This window comes from Octodon degus, unplaced genomic scaffold, assembly GCF_000260255.1.
Source record: "Octodon degus isolate 3935 unplaced genomic scaffold, OctDeg1.0 scaffold00021, whole genome shotgun sequence".
Lineage (NCBI taxonomy): Eukaryota > Metazoa > Chordata > Mammalia > Rodentia > Octodontidae > Octodon > Octodon degus.
The window spans coordinates 12791255-12810176 of NW_004524597.1; the positions used below are offsets into that span (position 1 = coordinate 12791255).

At 50.0% G+C, this 18922-nt stretch overlaps 3 protein-coding genes and 1 non-coding gene across 12 annotated transcripts in view; 1 reads left to right on the top strand and 3 right to left on the bottom strand.

Moving 5' to 3' along the window:
* Positions 1-244: 244 nt before the first annotated feature.
* Positions 245-7840, bottom strand: Ranbp1 (RAN binding protein 1). Of its 2 annotated transcripts, none has more exons than XM_004627969.2 (6): positions 7601-7840; positions 6223-6359; positions 3526-3683; positions 1806-1934; positions 1189-1254; positions 245-659 (listed from the first exon to the last, which is right to left on the bottom strand). In XM_004627969.2, exons 1-6 carry the CDS (start codon positions 7613-7615, stop codon positions 544-546), a joined length of 621 nt encoding a protein of 206 aa, XP_004628026.1. In that variant the 5' UTR covers positions 7616-7840; the 3' UTR covers positions 245-543. The 2 variants fall into 2 exon arrangements, with proteins under 2 accessions (XP_004628026.1, XP_012369427.1); XM_012513973.1 differs by having other exon boundaries at positions 245-662.
* LOC111815819 lies at positions 1026-1154 on the bottom strand. The gene has a single exon (XR_002820453.1). It is a non-coding gene; the product is annotated as a small nucleolar RNA SNORA77 (small nucleolar RNA).
* Positions 7841-7968: 128 nt separating the features above from the next.
* Positions 7969-12553, top strand: Trmt2a (tRNA methyltransferase 2 homolog A). Of its 5 annotated transcripts, XM_023711668.1 has the most exons (13): positions 8009-8063; positions 8219-8315; positions 8569-9125; positions 9319-9427; positions 9785-9966; positions 10125-10239; positions 10329-10444; positions 10517-10628; positions 11066-11188; positions 11371-11446; positions 11712-11828; positions 11945-12041; positions 12158-12553. In XM_023711668.1, the coding sequence occupies exons 2-13, from the start codon at positions 8289-8291 to the stop codon at positions 12387-12389; spliced, it is 1863 nt and encodes a 620-aa protein (XP_023567436.1). In that variant the 5' UTR covers positions 8009-8063; positions 8219-8288; the 3' UTR covers positions 12390-12553. The 5 variants fall into 5 exon arrangements, with proteins under 5 accessions (XP_012369395.2, XP_023567437.1, XP_023567436.1 ...); XM_012513941.2 differs by lacking the exon at positions 8219-8315 and having other exon boundaries at positions 7969-8063; XM_023711666.1 differs by lacking the exon at positions 8009-8063 and having other exon boundaries at positions 8071-8358.
* Positions 12554-13256: 703 nt separating this feature from the next.
* The window catches only part of Dgcr8 (DGCR8, microprocessor complex subunit), a 36725-nt gene continuing 31059 nt past the window's right edge, over positions 13257-18922 (bottom strand). For all 4 annotated transcript variants that reach the window (XM_023711542.1, XM_023711544.1, XM_023711543.1 and 1 more), the window contains 3 exons: positions 18255-18382; positions 16152-16265; positions 13257-15170 (listed from right to left, as the gene is read on the bottom strand). In XM_023711542.1, coding sequence (XP_023567310.1) covers positions 15087-15170; positions 16152-16265; positions 18255-18382 — 326 coding nt within the window. In that variant the 3' untranslated portion in view covers positions 13257-15086. The remainder of the gene's footprint in view (positions 15171-16151; positions 16266-18254; positions 18383-18922) is intronic.

An 18922-nucleotide genomic window follows, 5' to 3' on the forward strand; every position in this document is an offset into this window, starting at 1 on the left:
CCCCTGGCACTGGTTCGTATACTGTCCCAACACAGCCTAAAGCAGCAGCAGTTGTCCAAGGTCTCAGCAAGATAAGCACATAAGCTCAGCAATGTGAGGAGTATTTTCCAGGACTCACGCTGTGTGATGAGACAAGCTGCCACTGGCGCAGACAACATGCACCCAAGGCACACAGCTGAGCACCCAGGAGCCGGCAGGACATCAGTGCTCACCATGCAGCCCCATACACGAAGTCCTACTGTCTGGTCCAGGTTTCAAATGCATTTTTTATTTACTATTTTTGATGACTATAAATAAGTGTTTCCACTATGGAAAAGAAAGTTAGCACAGTACATTTTCATGACTGGGGAATGGATTTTCTGAAGTCATCTTCAATAGGGTAAAAACTTAGAAAAACAAAACAAAAAAATGGCCTGAATGTTGGAATTCAGTTCTTTATATAAAGTCCCTTGTAGAAACAAAACAGAATTAAAACCAAAAAAAGGGGAGGGCAAAATTTAAAAAAAGAAAAGAAGAAAGGAAAAGGAGAGAAGTTAAGAGGATTCATTGCTTCTCCGACTTCTCTTCAGCTTCCTCTCCAGGGTCCTTGTTCTCCTCCTTCACAGAGAGAGCTTCTAGCTTTTCAGCTACTTTTTCCGCATTATCATTTTTGCCCAGTCCTGCTAAACAAAGCATAAGTAAGCACAGCAAAAGAAAAAACAAAAGTCTGGCTTAACACTAAGCTCCCCTTGCCAAGTTCAGGAGCCCCACATTCTAAGCATCCACCTCCACTCACTCTTCCCAGCTGAGCTGAGGCACCAGCAAAGGCTGCTGGCCACTCCTGCCCCGAGGATCAGTGACATGTGGTCACCTGCTATAGCAGGCACCATCTGAGAAGCAAGAGACTGAGTCCTCTGAGAAAATGACGACCATCTCAATGTACTTTTAGCCCATCACAGGTTCCAGAGTCATGACTCAACTGGCCACCTGGACTAGGAATGTGAGGCCAATGACAATGAGCACAGCTTGGGGGCTACCAGGAAGCATTCTATGTCCCCAAGAAGCTGTACTGCCCCTTTGACAGGTCAAGGCTGCCACAGCTCCCTGGAATGGTTCTCTGGCAGACAGAAAAAGCACCTGCCTGGAGGCTGCAGCCAAGTGCAGAGTGAGTCTGCAAGGAAGCTGCCCACCCCACCCCTACCATGTCACCTTTCTTTTCTCTCTCTTCAATTTCTTTTCTGCATTCTTCAAACTTTGTTTTAAATTTCTGTGCATCTGTGGAAAGAGAAATGACTTAAGAGCCCTGACCATCAAAGTCATGCTAATGACTATGCGGAACCACCTTCACCAGTCTAACAATTTGGCAACCAAGGGGAGGGGCACTTCCTTGTATTACTTCCTGAGAGTAAGGATAAGGCTCATCCAGCAATGTACCATCAGCTAATGGGGTGCTGTCCACAGCACACACCAATACTTCCAAGATCTTCTGGACACCTCAGATCAGGAAAAAACCAGAGCAAATGAGTCACCCTAGGCTTGTGGATCTCTGCAGATTACTGGTGCCTACGTACAAGGACATCATTACTTCCAGCCTTGCAGTGGGTCCACATTCCCAAACAGAACTGGAGTTTGGGCAGCAAACAAAGTGTCAGGCGCAAGACAGCTCAGTGGACATTTGTTCAGCAGCTCAGTACAAAAGCAGGCCAGCACTGTCCTCAGTCACTATCAGCTTCCCCAAGCATTTGTTTGCAACTAAATCACTGCAGGCAGTCCATCTGTCCGTCCAGTCAGGAAGGTTCCCAACAGTCCCCAACCCCTTTGCTTACTCTCAGCATTTAGGAAGCGGATGGCAAGCAGCTCCGGCTTGGGATACTCATCGGCGAAGTCAGCATGGGTATTCCAGACCCAGGCACGGTCACTGCCAGCATTTGGCTTTAGCTCCATCATAGGCGTGACTATGAGGAGAGAAAGACTATAAGGATGGTGAGGGTCACTGAGGCCAGCCCAGCCACCCTACAGCCAGAGTGCCCTACTCAATGGCCCACTTTAGGGAACACAGAGACAGTTTAGGGTCAGAGAATCAGGCCTAGACAAAGTCTCATGGGGTCTGAATTTTATGCAAAACTCTGAAAATGCCCCATATTCACTTAACACCACAACCATCCTGTATGTGGGAACAGGACAGCCTGCTCCCTGATCTTAAGAACACTCAGCAAAGGTCTTCTGAACCATCATCTTTGGATCACTTGGTCTATAAAGCCTACCTCCAGAAAAGCAGCTCCAGCCCAACTCCAGCCACTTGGTCCAAACTTTGACTATGCAGTTCCATGGCCCCATGTTGGGCATTAAGGTATAGGCCAAAGGGGTCAGCCTTTCCTAACAACACTCAACATGTGACTACATCCACTCATCAATACCATGAGGGGCCTGGCCAAGGGGAAGATAGAGGCAGTGGAAGGAAAGAAGCTTCGAAGTAGGAGCATCATCCAGAGACATGGTCAAGCTGCCCAACCACACAACCTTTTACAGTCCAAAGACCACTAGGTGATGAGGACACAAGTAGTAGGCACTAGGTGTCCCACAGTACACTTTAATGTCAGAGACACAGCTATGACCCAAAATACACTTATTCTGACCCCCTAAGCTCCTACATAGACCCAAGTGAAACTGAGTAGAGACAAGTCCCAGCACCTAGCAGGGAAATGCCCCCAAAGAAAAGTCTGCCTGCAGATGGCCCCATAAGTGACAACTCACCAGGAAAGTTCTCCAACACCAGGAGTGTTCCTAGTGCCTATGCCTAGTTGGTGCCCCCCCTAGCCACTCTCAACAATCACAGCTAAAACCAAGAGTTCAAGGATCTTACCCACCACAGGCTGACAGTTATCACTGGGGTTCTTGCATACTGACCATTCCAGATCTCTCCCACATCCTACTTGACCTAGCCTCTACCCACAACCACCTCTCCATCCACTGAGGGCCCATGATAGGCACCAGGCACTGCTGGCCATATCAGCAGCTCTGCCCAGACACCTAAAGCTCTCAGAGAAACTCCAGAAACCCAACCAGACCAGAGCTAGCTCCCTAGGAAGTTCTTTAGGTGTGGACCAGGAGAGGCAAGAGGCAATTGTGGTATAGGGTGGCACTAAGGTCTTTCTCATGCCACTTCAGACCCATGCACTCTTCCATATCATCCTTAAGGGACACTCAACTCTGGTCCCCGCCCGCAATTACCTCTGTGCCCAAGACAAGGGTCTCTGCTCCATCAGACAAATTATGCTCAGAAAACAGGTTTGGCACTAAGGTATAGTACAAGAGGCACATGTCAGTGTAGAACCCACTAGAGGCCCGCTTGGCAGCTTCAGACTAGTTAACAGAGGGGACCTGCTGCTACTGTCTGGCTCCACCCCATATTATAGGCTCTACCACACGCTTGCTCGTGGTTTAGAGGCACACGTGAAAAACATACTTATTCTAAACTCAACAAACACCACAAACATGCTCTGCATGTAGCATCATGAGGTAGACATGATCCCAGAGTCAACCTACTATAATGATTGGCGCAGATTTTTAGGGTCTTGTCCCTCCTCATGAGGAGGCGGATGGTCCCCTTATCCTTATGCTTCAGGAGCTTGACATCGCCGGTGCCTCGTTCTTTCCATTCTGGACTATCATTCTCTGAAGCAAATCGGAACAACTTTGCTCGCCTGTGAGAAAAAACATTAAATGAGTGCTTAGATTGCAGAGAGGGGAATGTAATCCCTCAACATTTCATCAAAAAGTTTTGTCCTTCATGCATTAAACACATGGCACAACTCTGCCCTGTGGGATGCCATGTCACGCAAACTCCCTATCCTTCCCCTCCAAGTTAAAAATATTCTAGGGAAAATACCACCTAAATGAGCACAATAGTCCAACAAATTCTAGGCTGTCTTTACTTCACAACCAAAAAGAATACATTTGTTCACCTAACAGAAACGTGGAAAAAAAAAAAAGAAAGAAAGAAAGAAACGTGACCTCTTAAAGGGACATGTGCCCAAAGTGGCTAAAGAAACCCTCAGTGGGCTGGCCACCCCAGTCACCATGCAAGAACACCCCATACAATAAAAAGCCATGGTGAACAACTCATCCTCCACATGCCCAGGCCTTCCTTCAACTGTGAAATACATGTTCCTATTCTCCCCACAGTCCCTGACGTGGAGAGGGACGGAGCCTGTTTGGGCAAGCAAACCCTGGGTAACCACCCACAAATAGTGCTTCATTCCCACCACGGATCTAGGGACCCAGACCTGGCAGTGAATCCAACCAGTTTTGACTTTAAGACTAGGTCAACACCTCCCCCTGCACACCAAGCCCTACCTATTTCTCTTCTGTTTAAGTCACTCCATTTGTCCAAACTCAAATCTGTCAAGGAAGACAATGTCCTCATAAGATTCATTACAGGAGGCCCAAGGGCCCAAATAGCTGGCCTCATGTCCCATAGCAAGAGTTCCTGTCCAAGTAGGAGTACGTTTTCACCCCATGTGTGCAGTGATGGCAGAAGCAAATACTGTGTCACCTTAAGGCATAGCCACTAATCCCTGGGATGTGTGTGTGCGTGTGCAGCATCCTCTACGTGGTACAGAAACCTCGTGAGTTAGTGTCCTTGGGGAAATGTCTCACCAACCCCTGGGACCAGAGGTACCTGCAGCACTCTTTGCTTGCATAGGCCTCTCTCTCCAGTCTATTTCTTTCAGAACAGTAAAGCTATAACCTGACACCTTGGACATGCTTCAAAGGGGAAAGGGATCTCCCTAGAAAAAGCCTTATTTTCACTAATGTCTGACTTAATATTTCCAGTAATTCTGAGTGTAGGCAACAGGCCAAAATCCCTGATGCTGTGATATCTCAAAACACAAAATTTATAGTCAGCACTACTTCCAACCTACACCTGCCACTGTACTTCATTTAAGGTGCCAAGTAGCACGTGTAGAGTAACTTTGAGAAAGGAACCTTGAGCCAGACATGCCTCAGGAGGCTGAGGCAGGACTGCTGCAAGCTCAAGACCAGTTTGGGCTACACAGTAAGTTGAAGGCCAGCCTGAATTACATAGTAAGATACTGTCTCAAAAAAGGGGTGGGGGGAGCTTTATACCTGAGTCACCACCCGTTTCCCCTTTAATTTCAGGCATTATTTTGTGCACAAAAGACATTAAGTTGGTGACTCACAAGCTTCAGACTGCTAAATTCATCTGTCATGGTTTATATGTGTCCCTAAAATTCACATGTTGGAAATTTTAATCCTACCAGGCATGCTAGATGACTGCAAGGACTTGGGAGGTTAAGGCAGGATTGGTTTTGAGGCCAGCCTGAACTATACAATAAGAGCTTGTCTCAAACAAACACAAAATAAAACTTTAACCCCAAATTTATGTATTTGGAAGTAGGAATTTCTGGGAGATAAAAATGACCAGATGAGATCAACAGGATGAGGCCCCTCACGATGCCATTAGTGCCTTTGTAAGAGAGAGATCTCAGTATTACTTGGCTGTCTCAACATGACCCTCTATCACCTTTAATGGTAATAAAAGGCCCTCCTCAAAGGCTGGCATTATGCTCTTGGACTTCCTAGCCTCCAGAATAAGCTAAATACACCTCTATTCTCTAATATGACCTAATATATGGTGTTCAGTTATGGCAACAAAAACCAGAATGAGACACAGGTCAAGCTGCAGTTAAGACTGCCTGCTCCACCAGGGGAAGGGTACTGTGAATTCCTGGAGGCAAGGAAGGCCAGCAGGGGCACCCAGCAAAGACTAGTCAAATGAAGTTCCAATGGGTTAGTCATCACACACCCCTTTCTTCAAGAAGCTTTGGTTTGGGGCCATGGAGATGGTTCAGTAGAATAAGTGCTTCCCTGGCAAGCACAAGGGCCTGAGTTCAATCCCAGGTTCCGCCAAAAGGAAAAAAAAACCTTGGTTAAGTTAGACTAACAGGAGCCATCCCCATTCTGGCTAGCTTTGAGGAGGTAAACATACAGTTTAAGGTACTCATTGTCATATCCCAGAGTGATCAGAATTGGACAAACTGCACTGCAGGCTTTGAAGAAAAATGGATGGCATAAATTAGGGTTGCCCTAGGATGCATATGCTGCAAAAACCTGCTTCTTTATTGAAGACTGGGGGTGGAAATCGAGCCTTTTTTTTTAACTGCCCTATTGACTTTGTGCCAAAAATACCTATTTCTGGGGAAACATCAACCAACTCACATTTTAAAAAGTTCCTCCTCATCTTCCTCTAGTGTTTTAATTTCTTGCTCAGGAAGAGAAACTATTGGTTCAAACTGGGGGTCATGGTTGGATTCGTCTGCATTCTCAGTGGAGGTATCATGGTCCTCATGAGTATCCTGTGAAAAAAGGTGAGAAGCAATATTATTAGCTTATGGACTTGGCCGCTGAGCCAGAGTTCACCAGGGCTTACAGGGGGCATCCCTCACAGGGAATGGCATCTGGAATGTAAGGGCAGGCCTCCTCCCAAATTTAAGATTAAGCACATAGCCTTTCACAATAGTAAAGATTTGCATTTGTAAATGCAATACAAGCACGAAGCAAGACTCCAAATTTTAGCAACCCTCCCTTAGACTGAAATCTGTTCAGACTGCAGTTCCTTGCAGAATAGCCTGGGAGAAACTCCCTCATCTCTTTGAACCTATTTGTTCTGTGAAGATCAAAAACCACACCAATGAACTCAAGAGGAATGTTACTCTTCAAGAAAAATGTAACCAATAATCTGTGAAACATTCACACTCTTGGTTACTACAAGGATAATAAGTTGCTATGTGTCTGCTAGCATTTACATAGAATTCACATCTCTCCTAGCTATCTTACCCGGGCTTGAAAAACGCAGTTGATAGCTCGCTAAGCAAAGTTCCACAAAGAAAAGGCGTAAGAGTCTAGCCCAATTTAGAATTTGGGGGCATAAACTGTCACATTTTAGGTCTAACTCGCGACCCAGAAGAAGTCCTAAACTCGCTATCAAACTCAGATGGGGGAAAGTAAATACAAGAACTTTGCTGCTCTTCCCTTCGTTTCACAGCACTGCGGCTCCGTTGCGGCCAGCACCACACCAGTCACCAGCAGTCAACAAAGCCGCCCCCGCCCCGGGTCAGCGCATCCTGGACCCGCTCTCTCCCACCCAGAAACCCGAGCTATCGCCACAGAAGCTGGCGGCGGTTCGAGACGTAAAGATCGAATGAATGAAGGGATGCGTGGGTGACACCAGGCAGGGATGCAAAGTCCTAGCGTGAAGCCTGTAAACGTGGGCCGAACCGGAGGAAACTAGTCGCCCGCTGGATTCCCTGCGAGGGGCGCCTTGCGTGGCGATAGCTGTTCTCCAACCCACACCAAGGTCACGCGGGCATCCCGCCGCCCCCGCAACCAGAACCTGCGCCCCAAGGCCCCACGTGCCCCAACCCCACAGGCCTCAAGCCCTCGGGCCCCGCGCGCCCCAACTCGGTGCTCAACAGGCCTCGAGTCCGATCACCGACGGGGGTTGGCGGCGGAGGCACGGGCCGCCCACGTGGCCGCCTATAGCGGCTCCAGGCCCCTCGATCCCCGCCCGCCCGCCCAGTCCCCACCCGGGCCACACCTTGGCGGCCGCCATGGGGGCGCGGCGGCAGCGGCTCGGCTAGCTCGGTCGTTGCTGACTCCGCGGCCTCTAGGTGGCTACTCGTTGCTCCTTTCCTCTGCGTCTGGCGCCGGCGCCTACCACCCGCCTGCTCTTCCCTCCGCCCCACGACCCGAACCCCGACCCCTGACCCCGGCGGCGGGAAACGCGCCCCGTGATTCAAAACCAGTGCAGCTTTATTGGCTCAGGAGGCGGACACTCCCATTGTCCGGCCCGCCCAGCGCTTCCCGCCAAAATGCCCGCAGCGCATGCCCGGCCCGCCCATCAGTCAGGAGCGCGCGCTCTCCCGGCGGTCCTCGCGCGCACTTCCGTCCTCCGTAGGCGTGCCCCTGCGCTACTGAAAAGGGGTGAGGGGAATCTAACCCGGAACCTGGCAATGGCGTCAACGGAAGTTGCGATCATAGAGAAACTCTCCTCTCGGGAGGTATGCACTGGCCGACTGAAGAGGCTCTGTGCGGCGATCGCCTGGCACAGGCCCCTTGTGGGCGGGCGGTTTAGCCCCATGCTGAGCATTTGGGGTTCGAATCCTGCCTGGAACAGAGGCCTGACGTGCCCTCCCCGCGTCGCACCTGCTCTTAGAGCACTTTGCGTGCCATAGGGCCCAAGGCAGCCTTCGTGGAGATCCCCAGTCAGGTGGTGGACGGCCCAGATGATGAGTGAGAAGATGGACAACGAAGTAAAGGGAGATGCGAGGATGGCGGAAGTGGGGGTGGAAGGAGGTGGGATTGAATAGGAACCTTGTGGGAGAAGAGATGGAAAATAAGGGTGTGAAAAAGGGTCAGAAGAAATGGGGGTGGGGGCTGGAGGGTGGACATGTTGGAGTGGAGCCGGGTGTAGGGTGCACTAATGGAGGTCGGGTGCGGAAAAGGGAGCCTGGAGTGAGGGAGTGGTGTCAAGCCCGAGTCTCCCTCTTGTTTGTTGCCACGCAGGACCCGGTGCCCATGAAAGACAGTAGCCAGGATAGCTGCAGTGCCCTGGGGAACCCTACAACCCCAGCAGTCCAGGAGGAACAGGAGAAAGAGGGGCCTGGAGCATCTGTAGAACCAGGGCATCAACCAGGGCTCTATAGCTACATCAGGGATGATCTGTTCACCTCAGAGATCTTCAAGCTGGAACTGCAGAACTTACCTCGCCATGCCAGCTTCAGCGATGTCCGACGCTTTTTGGGTCGCTTTGGCTTGCAGCCCCACAAAACCAAACTCTTCGGACAACCACCGTGTGCCTTTGTCACATTTCGCAGCGCTGCTGAGCGGGACAAAGCCCTGCGAGTGTTGCATGGTGCCCTCTGGAAAGGCCGCCCACTCAGTGTGCGCCTAGCTCGACCCAAGGCTGACCCCATGGCCAGGAGGAGGCAGAAGGAGGGCGAGATTGAGCCACTGATAGCACAGATTGCTGACGTTGTGACCCCACTTTGGACGGTACCCTATGCTGAGCAACTGGAGCGAAAGCGCCAGGAGTGTGAGCAGGTGCTGCAAAGGCTTGCCAAGTGAGTGTGGGCACAAGGCATCCTGTGCCTTATTATGTGCCCTGTGGGACATCCACCAGAGTCTAAACTGTTTATCAGGGAGCTGACCAGTAATGCCTGTTACTAGTGGGAATAGTGAGGTCTCTAGGGAGGGGCCCAGTGTGGGTGAGAGACAATATGCTGAGCCCAACCATGGATCTACTTCATCCTGCAGAGAAATTGGGAGCACCAACCGTGCCCTGCTGCCCTGGCTGCTCACACAAAGGCACAAGCACAACAAGGCCTGCTGCCCACTGGAGGGGGTGAGGCCATCACCCCAGCAGGTCAGGCTCAACAAGGGTGGCTACAGACCCACTTCTGTTTACAATTTTTTTATATTTTGCAGTGCTTGGGGGGATCAAACTGGGCCTTGAACATGCTAGGCAAGCATTCTACCACTGAGCTACATGCCTAGCACATCATCTTGTTTTTGAAAAGCATTGTTTTTGCTCTTCCTTTCCATATCCTTTTTTGATCTTTGGTATCATCACATGGCTGTTACTTATATCTCACTTTTTGTCTGTTACTCCCCATGAAGAAATTGGGGTCTCTTGCTTACTATAGTATTATCTCCAGGCACCAGTGCTGTTCACCCACCATAAGGTTTTGTTGCCTCTCTCTGGCTCCTTCTCTCCCTGCAGACTGAGTATCGAAATAAATGTGAGTTTCTGGTTGGCATCGGAGTAGATGGCAAAGACAATACAGTTGGCTGCCGGCTTGGCAAGTACAAGGGTGGAACATGTGCTGTGGCAGCCCCCTTTGACACAGTGCACATCCCCGAGGCCACCAAACGGGTGGTGAAAGCCTTCCAGGAGTTTATTCGGTGAGAATTTGAGACCAGCCTCCTGGGAAGTGCTGAGGATGTGGTTCTTACCCAGGCACTTCTAGGGTGCTTGCCATTTGGCAAGAGTTCACAGGAGCTGCAACACCAGTTCTAGTTGGCAGACATTGAGTGCTTAGGGCTACTTGTGTCTCCTTCAGGTCCACCCCATACTCAGCATATGATCCCGAGACCTATGCAGGTCACTGGAAGCAGCTGACTGTACGCACCAGCCGCCGAGGCCAGGCCATGGCCATTGCCTATTTCCACCCCCAGGTACCAGACTATTGGCCCTGGTGGGTAGGGTATCTGGCTTAGGGTCACTTCTGCATAGCCTTACAGGCCTTTTGTATTACCTACTGCAGAAACTGAGCCCTGAGGAGCTAGCAGGACTGAAGGCTTCACTGGCACAGCACTTCATGGAGGGGCCAGGCAAGGCCAGTGGAGTGACCTGCCTCTACTTCGTGGAGGAAGGACAGCGGTGAGAAACCCAGGTAAGACAGGGTGGGTTACCACAGGGGCTGGTGACACTGACAGTTCTGTCCTTCCACAGAAAGACCCCCAGCCAAGAGGGCCTGCCCCTGGAGCATGTGGCTGGGGACTACTGCATCCAGGAAGATCTGCTTGGGCTGACCTTCCGGATCTCCCCTCATGCCTTCTTCCAGGTAGGAGACATGGTTTCAACCTCACTCTGCTGTGGAAAGCTCTTAAGAGGAGACCTTTGTAGGAAGTACAAGGACTTGAGGTAGCTAAGGACCTGTTGGAGGCCCAGAGGTAGGGCTGGGATACATATACAGCCAGAGGATTCCAGGAGGCCTGGCCTAATATATAGGAGGTAGAGGTATGCACTGCTGGCATGAGGGGGCCCTGAAAGTCTGTTGATTCAGAAAAAAGCTTTTTGTAAATGAGTGTTGTTGCCATATTTTGGCCAGAAGACTAGGTAGTCACTGGTATCACGTGGATGGAGAGGTTGGGTAGGGGCTCTAGCACCAGAGGAGCAGGCTTTAGCTCTCAAGAGGATGGAGCCAGGAAAACCTGGGGTGGCATAGGGGTGCCAGGTCAGGTTCTGGGTCATACCTGAGGGCACTTGGCCACCCTTCAGGTAAACACACCTGCAGCTGAGGTGCTCTACACAGTCATCCAGGACTGGGCACAGCTGGACGAGGGAAGTACAGTGCTGGATGTGTGCTGTGGCACTGGAACCATTGGCCTGGCTGTAGCCCAGGTAAGCCCTCCTGCCTTGGCTGATGCCCCAATCTTTACCCTGTAAACACCCTATAAACCCCTCAGGCCCTCAGCTTCAAAGAGCAAAGGTTGATCATTAGATTCTGCTGCCCACTCTGGTCTTACACTCCTCTCTCAGAATCTCAAAACGCAGGGGGCACTGTCTGTGCTTTTTTTTTCCAGAAGGTAAAGAGAGTCATTGGGATTGAGCTGAGCCAAGAAGCTGTGGAAGATGCACGAGTGAATGCCCATGCCAATGGTGAGAGCCTGCAGGCCATGGAGCAGGTGGGCTGGGTGGGGGACATTAGTTATGTGTACTTTATTCACTGCACTTGGGGATCCACCCCATGGTTCCCAGCGCCTGAGGTACGGGGCACAGAAGAACCTAGACCCCTGTGACCCAGCATCACCAATGCCAGCAAGCTCTCTGCAGTGTATTCCCAAGGCTCCACCATCTCCTCCTAGGGCTGCCCCTGAGAGAAAGGGTCCCCAGGGTCCACTGACAGCTATGGTGCTACCTCCAGAATTGAGCAACGTTGAATTCCACTGTGGGAGGGCAGAGGACCTAGTGCCTGCCCTGGTGAGCAGACTGGTCTCCCAACAACTTGTGGCTATCCTGGACCCACCTCGAGCTGGCCTGCGTGAGTAGCTCCCACTTGGGGAGGTGGCACAATGAAGAGGACCCCAATGTTAAGTGGCCTGCCTGGCTGTGTGGTTTTCGGCCTTGTAGATCTAGCCAGTGTCTGACCCTTCACAGATTCCAAGGTGATCCTGGCTGTCCGTAGAGCTGAGAACCTCAAGAGAATCCTGTATGTCTCGTGCAATCCCCGGGCAGCCATGGGCAACTTTGTAGAGTGAGTTTTGGGGCAAGGGCCTAGGGTGGACCAAGGCCCAGCACCCACCTGTCACCCATGAACCAACCCTCTGGCTGTCCCGTGGGGCTCACCTTGGCACTCTTTCTTTATCACAGCCTCTGCAGGGCACCATCCAACCGGGTGAAGGGCACTCCCTTCCGACCTGTCAAGGCTGTGGCTGTGGACCTGTTCCCACAGACCCCACACTGTGAGATGCTCATCCTGTTCGAGCGTGTAGAGTACCCCAATGGCACAGGGACCCTGGAGCACCAAGATTCTCCAGCCCTGCCTCCATCAGAGGTCCCTGATGATATTCCACAGGAAAGTAGGGCCTCCCTCTCATCCTAGGCCCTGGGGGAGGCAGAAGCCAGCTCTTCTAAGCAGGGTCCATCATGGGGCAAAAGCTAGAGGGGCTCCCCACAGCCTCCCTCATTCCAGGACACAAGGCTTTAACTGCTCCATTATAATCAGCAAGTCTGTGGCCACAGGCTGTGGTTCTAAAGATGAGTAGACTCCTGCAGCCTGCCTGTCCCCTACCCAAGTCCTTTCTGGAATGTTTAGATTGTGAGAGATGGAATAAACTGCTGAACTAAGGGTTTTTCTATGATAAAAGCCAGGGTTTTGGCATGCAAGGGCTCTTCCCTTCTATTTTCTACTGTGGATACAAAGGGACAGGGTAAATAAACAAAAGTACCTCAACCCTATCTTTGCTGCCTGGAAACCTCTGCTTTTCATCTAGCCTGGCCTTCAGCCCCCTGCTAACATCCTTCTTGCCAGGTCTGGGCACAGCCAATAATGTGCTCAGGTGAGATGGGAACTGGGATCACTGCCATGCTTGCCTTCTAATAGGTATGGGGAATCAAACAAAACATCTTGTTGATAGAATGCCAGTGAGTAGCAGAGATACAGACCTCAGGACCAAGCACAAAATTGCTACGTCAGACTAGAAGGCAGAAAATTATCCCTGCAGCTGATTGAGGGGAGGTACCTCCTAAACTCCTGTGGCTAACCTGACCCTCAGCCCAGGAGGGTACCTGCCTCTACATGATGGCCAAAAGCTGTGCATACTGGGTCGCAGCTGAGCTCCCACAGAGGCAACTGAGCTTCTACAACAGCCACTGTGCCACCAGACACCCCAGTGCACAAGAGACTCTAGGACAGTTCTGGCCAGTTGAGGTTCCACAAACCCCAGCTTTCTGTGGTCAGAAGAAAGAAACAGCAGCCATTCCCATTTGGACAGTTTGCTTTATGTATTCAAACCATCAAGGCTTGCTTATCCTACAGCCACAAGCCCAGCACACAGAAGCAGCACAACAGGCTCCCTGGCCCCACAGCATGGCTGTGTGCACACAGGACTCACAGCTACATGTGGCAGACAGAGGGCACCAGAGACCCCAAATGCATGGAACACTTGTGGCAATACCTGGACCAGCAAGGCCACAGGGAGGCTCACTGGCCTCTAGGGTAGCATGTGTACACAAAGCTTTGGTTCATAACAGTGAGTCTGGCTGTTTTAAGGGCAACAGTCATGGGCAAATGACTAGTCACAGCTGCAGACAGGAGGCAAGACAGAAGCAAGTGTCTAATTACAGCAATTTGATTAAGAGGGATTTCTTGTTCAAGTTCAATACAGAATCTACCTTCAGTCACACAGGTGGTAAGGGACAGATACACTGTTGGGCATAGCCTAAATTTTGTCTTCCTAACAGCACATGCCATCAACACCATCTGCAGGATACAATGGGAAACATCTTATGGAACCTGAGGGTACAGCCCAGTGCTGGGGTTCCATGTCTGATGGGCTTTTGCCCATGAGCATGTGATCCCCTGAACAGATGCTGGAGATATGCTCATAATTGGCTATCACTCCCAGGACCCTAAAAACACTCATGTGCTGGGAGCTTGAGAAGGAATACACCTCTATCACACCCATTCACAGAGCCCACCCAGTGGGCACAGGTGATAGCTAAACCAGACTGCACATGGCAGCTGCCCTTGAAATCCAGGGAGGCTGGTATCACTAAGAGAGCAACCACTCATTACATATTTAGCCAGCTCTTGATCAGTGACTGACTACACTGAAGGTCCGTTTCCCATTAATTAAATCCACTTGCTAAAATACGTAATTCCCAGTCTACCTTCTAGTCTCACTGTAAAAGTTACCAAATTCTAAAATATCATAAAAGCTTTAGAAATTGACAGACAGATGGACTCAACTGTGCAAAAATCTTTATAAAAAACTGGAGGCCAGTGAAGATAGAGGGCTCAGTGTCCAGGGAGATGGCATCAGGGCACAAAGATCTGATCAGAAAAGCAGACTGCAACCCAGCAGCAGACCAGGTTGACACACAGGGACATTGACCAGATATCTTCACTGGCCACATGGGTCACAACTGGAAAATAGCCACCATGATGATTTGCCTACAATCTGAAAAGTTCTGGTGCTAAAATTGTATTTATTTTTAGTCAAAATGGTCTGAAATACTCCTGTTGTAACATTTTCAGAGAAAAGGGAAAAGACAAGGCAGATGGCATGAGACAGGGCTGCTGCATGTACATTCTGACCAGGTCCTCAGCAATAGCTCCAAGGGAGCCCTGGGCAAAGAAGCCACTTAGAATCACAAATGAATCATGGCCACAGGACTTGGCTGTCTTTTTCATCTAATCTGTCATCAAAGTATCATTTTTTGTCAGTGCATATTACATACCAAACTTCATGAAAACCTTCACAAAAAGTCTGCATCAGGTACATACAAATAGGGTCTACAGCTGTCTAAGCTATCAGCTTTCATGTGTGTGGTTGCTTGGAGGTGATCCTTGATCCTGAAACATGTCCATCTTCCTGGGAGCAGCTTCCAGGGAAAAACTGCTTGATATGTATATCACGTGGCCATGGCTGTCCCCTCATACCAGGACCTCAGACCAGGTACACTGGCTAGAGAAGGAACTTGGGTTGAAGGCCCCTTGCTGCAGAGTAGGTGGTGTGTGGCTGATTTCCCAGCAGCGCTGCTGGCAGCCCCCATACCCCAGCCAGTGCTGTCTACCTCACACATCCACAGTGCACAAGGGTTCACCACCAGGCTGGGCAGATGCCACAATTGACATTTTGGGCTTTTTCCGAGTCTCCTCCTGGAAAAACAAAAAAGGTTAGATGCCAGCAGGAAAGCTTATTAAGAGGCTAATTCAGGGACAGGATAGGGATGGGCCTGTAGGACAACACTAGGGACCTGGCTTGGAAGGAAGGCCTGAGGAGCAGGCCAGGACGGCAGAGGGCCTCCCTGAAACACTACAGCACAGCACTTAAACACTACCTCTTCCCTGCAGCACATACCTAGAAATAAAGAATTTGAGTGAGGCCATAGTGGCAAACTGGAATTCATACTGGGAATGTGTCACTCCAGCCTTTGTTCTCCCTAGTTGGAATAACTATAGCCTGGGCCTGTAGTCCTGGGGGGCACAATCCATCTTCCAACTGGGTAAGGTTGGACAATCCTGCTAGCTCCAGGGAGACAAGGTCAACTCACTTGAGAGCAGAGCACTGTATTTCCTAGACTGTGTAGGCCACAAGCAGAAGTACCTAATCCTCAAGGCTTGAATATAGCCTAGCCTGATGGCAGAACTAAAAAAAAACCTCCTACCCTGGAAAGTCCAGGCAGGGCATGAGTAGCCAAACTGGTCAGGGTCTAGGGACGGGGCACAATGCCAGTCTGGTGGAACCCCTATGGGGTTGAAGCATTCATGGTGGTTTTAGAAAGCTTCACCAAGACTAAGTTCCATCCAGGTTCAATTATTTTATGTGCCTTTGGAGTTCCCTGGGCTATCAGCCTAGTGTACCATCCCTACCCTGTGAAACAACTGGCTCCAGACTGGGCCCTTCATCAGCCTTTCACCTGATAGGCTGGCGTGCCAGTTCTCTAACTTAATTAAAAATAAAAGTCATTTCACATGTCGAAGTTTCACATATGTTGAAGCTCAGAGAAAGGGTGATCTCATCTGGAAGAAAGATACAGGCATTTCCAGATGTCAGAAGGTGAGGGATGGGTTCCTAGGGTCCAATATCTCGCCAAAGCTATATGTAAGATGGGACCATAGGTATGGCATAGGACTCACCCTCTCCTCAGCCAGCCTTTTCATTTCTTCCTGGAGCTTGCTTAGGATGTGCAGGTTTGGCTTGTTCTTCTTGGCATACTGCTGCAGCTCAATAACACTCTTATCTGAGGTCTCCTGAAAAACACAAAAGCTCACTCTCAGGACCACCTAGCTGCAGTGTAACCCATGGCCCTGTGAACTGACAGCACCAGGGCACAGTAGGCACATGGCAACCAGGTGTGGTGGCCACATGATAGTACCCTGACATCTGCCCACTATGGTGCCTGGCCTGGTGACAGCAGCAGAATGCATGGAGTAGTTCATAGCTTCTTAGTCACACCACCCACTTCTGCCACCTCTATAGACTGAAAATCATCCCTCCTCTTGCCTTGGACAAAGGAAAGGAGTCAGGCAATCGCTATGCCAGGAGCCCTCAGCCATCAGGGACAGCACACTGCTGACCAGACACAGCCCAGTACAGCAGTGCCAGAAACTGAACTCTACAACTTACAGAGCAGGATCAGCTGAAGTGAGCCTGTTCTCTTGAGAGGCCATGATTGAGGATACCTACTGTGACTTTGGATGCCCGAGCTCTTCCTGAAGTCAGTGTGCCAGGCTGAGACTACCCTCCTTGCTAGCTCAGGGAAGTTTCCACAGGGCAAAGCAAGGCTTTCTTTCTCTCCCTCAATCTCAGCCCAGGAATACCCAGTAAAGAAAGAAGCAGGTATTACCTACATTATAATTTGTTTATCAAAAACATCTACCTGGGACTGGGGGTGGATAGCTCAGTGGTATAGTGCTTACCTAGCATGCATGAGGCCCTGGGTTTAATTCCCAGCACCATCAAGACAAGAGGTAAAAAAAGCTGAGAGACAGGGCCGGGGAAATAGCTAAGTAGAATAAGCGCTTGCCTGGCAAGTGCAAGGGCCTGAGTTCCGCTCCCCAGTTCCGCCAAAAAATAAAAGAAAGAAATCAAAAAAACAAAAACAAAAAAAAAGTTACAGATTTTAAATAAACAAACAGGCCCTAGGGCCGGGGAGATGGCTCAGTGGAATAAGCACTTCCCTGGCAAGTGCAAGACCCTGAGTTCAATCCCTGGTTCCGGGGGAAAAAAAAAAAAGGTGGGAGAGCAAAGAAGAGGGAAAGGGAGGGAGGAAAAACAGAGCAAGAGATAAATTCTTTAGTTTTTTAACACACCAGTATGCCCTATGTGGCTCCTGAACCTTTCTTTGATAATCCCAGAGCACAGACAGAGGCTAGGCTATGGTCTCAGAGAATTTCAAGGGGTACTGTGTTGTTCTTGGTTCACTGGCTCAGCCAAAGGAAAGTAGCTCAAGGGCCTATAAGAGTCCTCAGGGTCACCCGACCTGTAGCCAACCTGTTCACACCTACTAGCCCTCCACTGACTGGGATGTCTATGACCCACATAGTTACTAAAAACATTATGGGAAAAGATGAAAAATGTCAATACTCACCTCTCAGTACTGCCCTCCACCCCTCAGGATTAAAGCAGCAATTTAAATTTCATGCTCTTGGCAAAAACCATAAAAACAAAACAGGTGGCACACACACTACACAGGGCCCCTGGGAGTCTTCAACTAAATATAAGAGAATACAGCCCCAAGGAGGGCTACTTCACACACCTCAGCACCATGGCATGCTTACTGCCAGCCTCTGCTGCCTGGCCCTGCAGCCCTACCTTATGGTCCGGGTACCTCCACAAAGGTCATAGTGCTAGGCCTGGGCCCTGCTCCCACACATAACAATTATGCTCTACTAATCACTGAGAGCAGATCCAGGAGGGAAGTGTAGTTTGGGTAACCTCATGTTCTGCCTATGTAGTCACAAGTATAGCACAGCACAGAGGCAGCCATGAGCAAGAGCAGTGCAGCTAGCTAGGTACTTCTGTAATCTCAGCACTCTGGAGGCTGAGGCAGGAGCATCACCCTAAGTCAAGACCAGTCTAGGATACATAGTGAGTTCAAGGCCAATCTGAACTACATAGTGAGACCCTGCCTCAAAAAACAAAGGACAGTGCAACCAAATTCCAACCCTGACAGCAAAGCTTGAGGTAAGAGGCAGAGAAAAGGGCAGTGGTGCTAAGACCTGAAGGAGTCCAGTTACCTGTTTAACCATTTTGCTGCTCTCACGGCCATACATGCGCAGCAAAGACCCCCAGTTCTTGACATGTGGATGCAGCAACTGAAGGATTTTCTGAGAGGCTAGCTGTTTTCCAACTCTTTTATTTTTACCTGTGAAGAGAAAGAGCAAAGGTAGGGAGAGGGTCAAAAATGTCCAGTATTCACATGGTCACCTCACCCAAACAACAGAGTACCTGCCACTTCTGCCCTTTCCCAGAACTCTCTAGGCCAACTGGGACATTCTCCAGGAAGCAGGCAGTGTCCCACTTATGTTCTGGATACCAGAGACACATCCCTGAGAATAAGACTCAGTCACAATCCTTCAGAGGCTTAGGTGAGGGTATGTGCCCAAGGCCACCAGCCAGAAGAAGTGGAGACTCCAAAAGAAAGCCGCCCCAAGGACAATTGTGCAGGCAGAAGAAAGCCAGAGTTCAGGTTGCCCATGCTTCCCAGCAGCTGAGGAGAGCAATTCCCACTCTCCTAACCTGCAAAGTAGCCATCTCAGGGGGCACTAGAATTTGTAGGGTACAGGAAAAGAAAGACTATAGGCAGCAAGTATACCAAGGTGTGATATGGTTCTGCAATTCCTCAAAGTCCCTTATACAAAACTAGTTTGTCCTTATATAGTCACATGGCATTTCTTATGCAAGT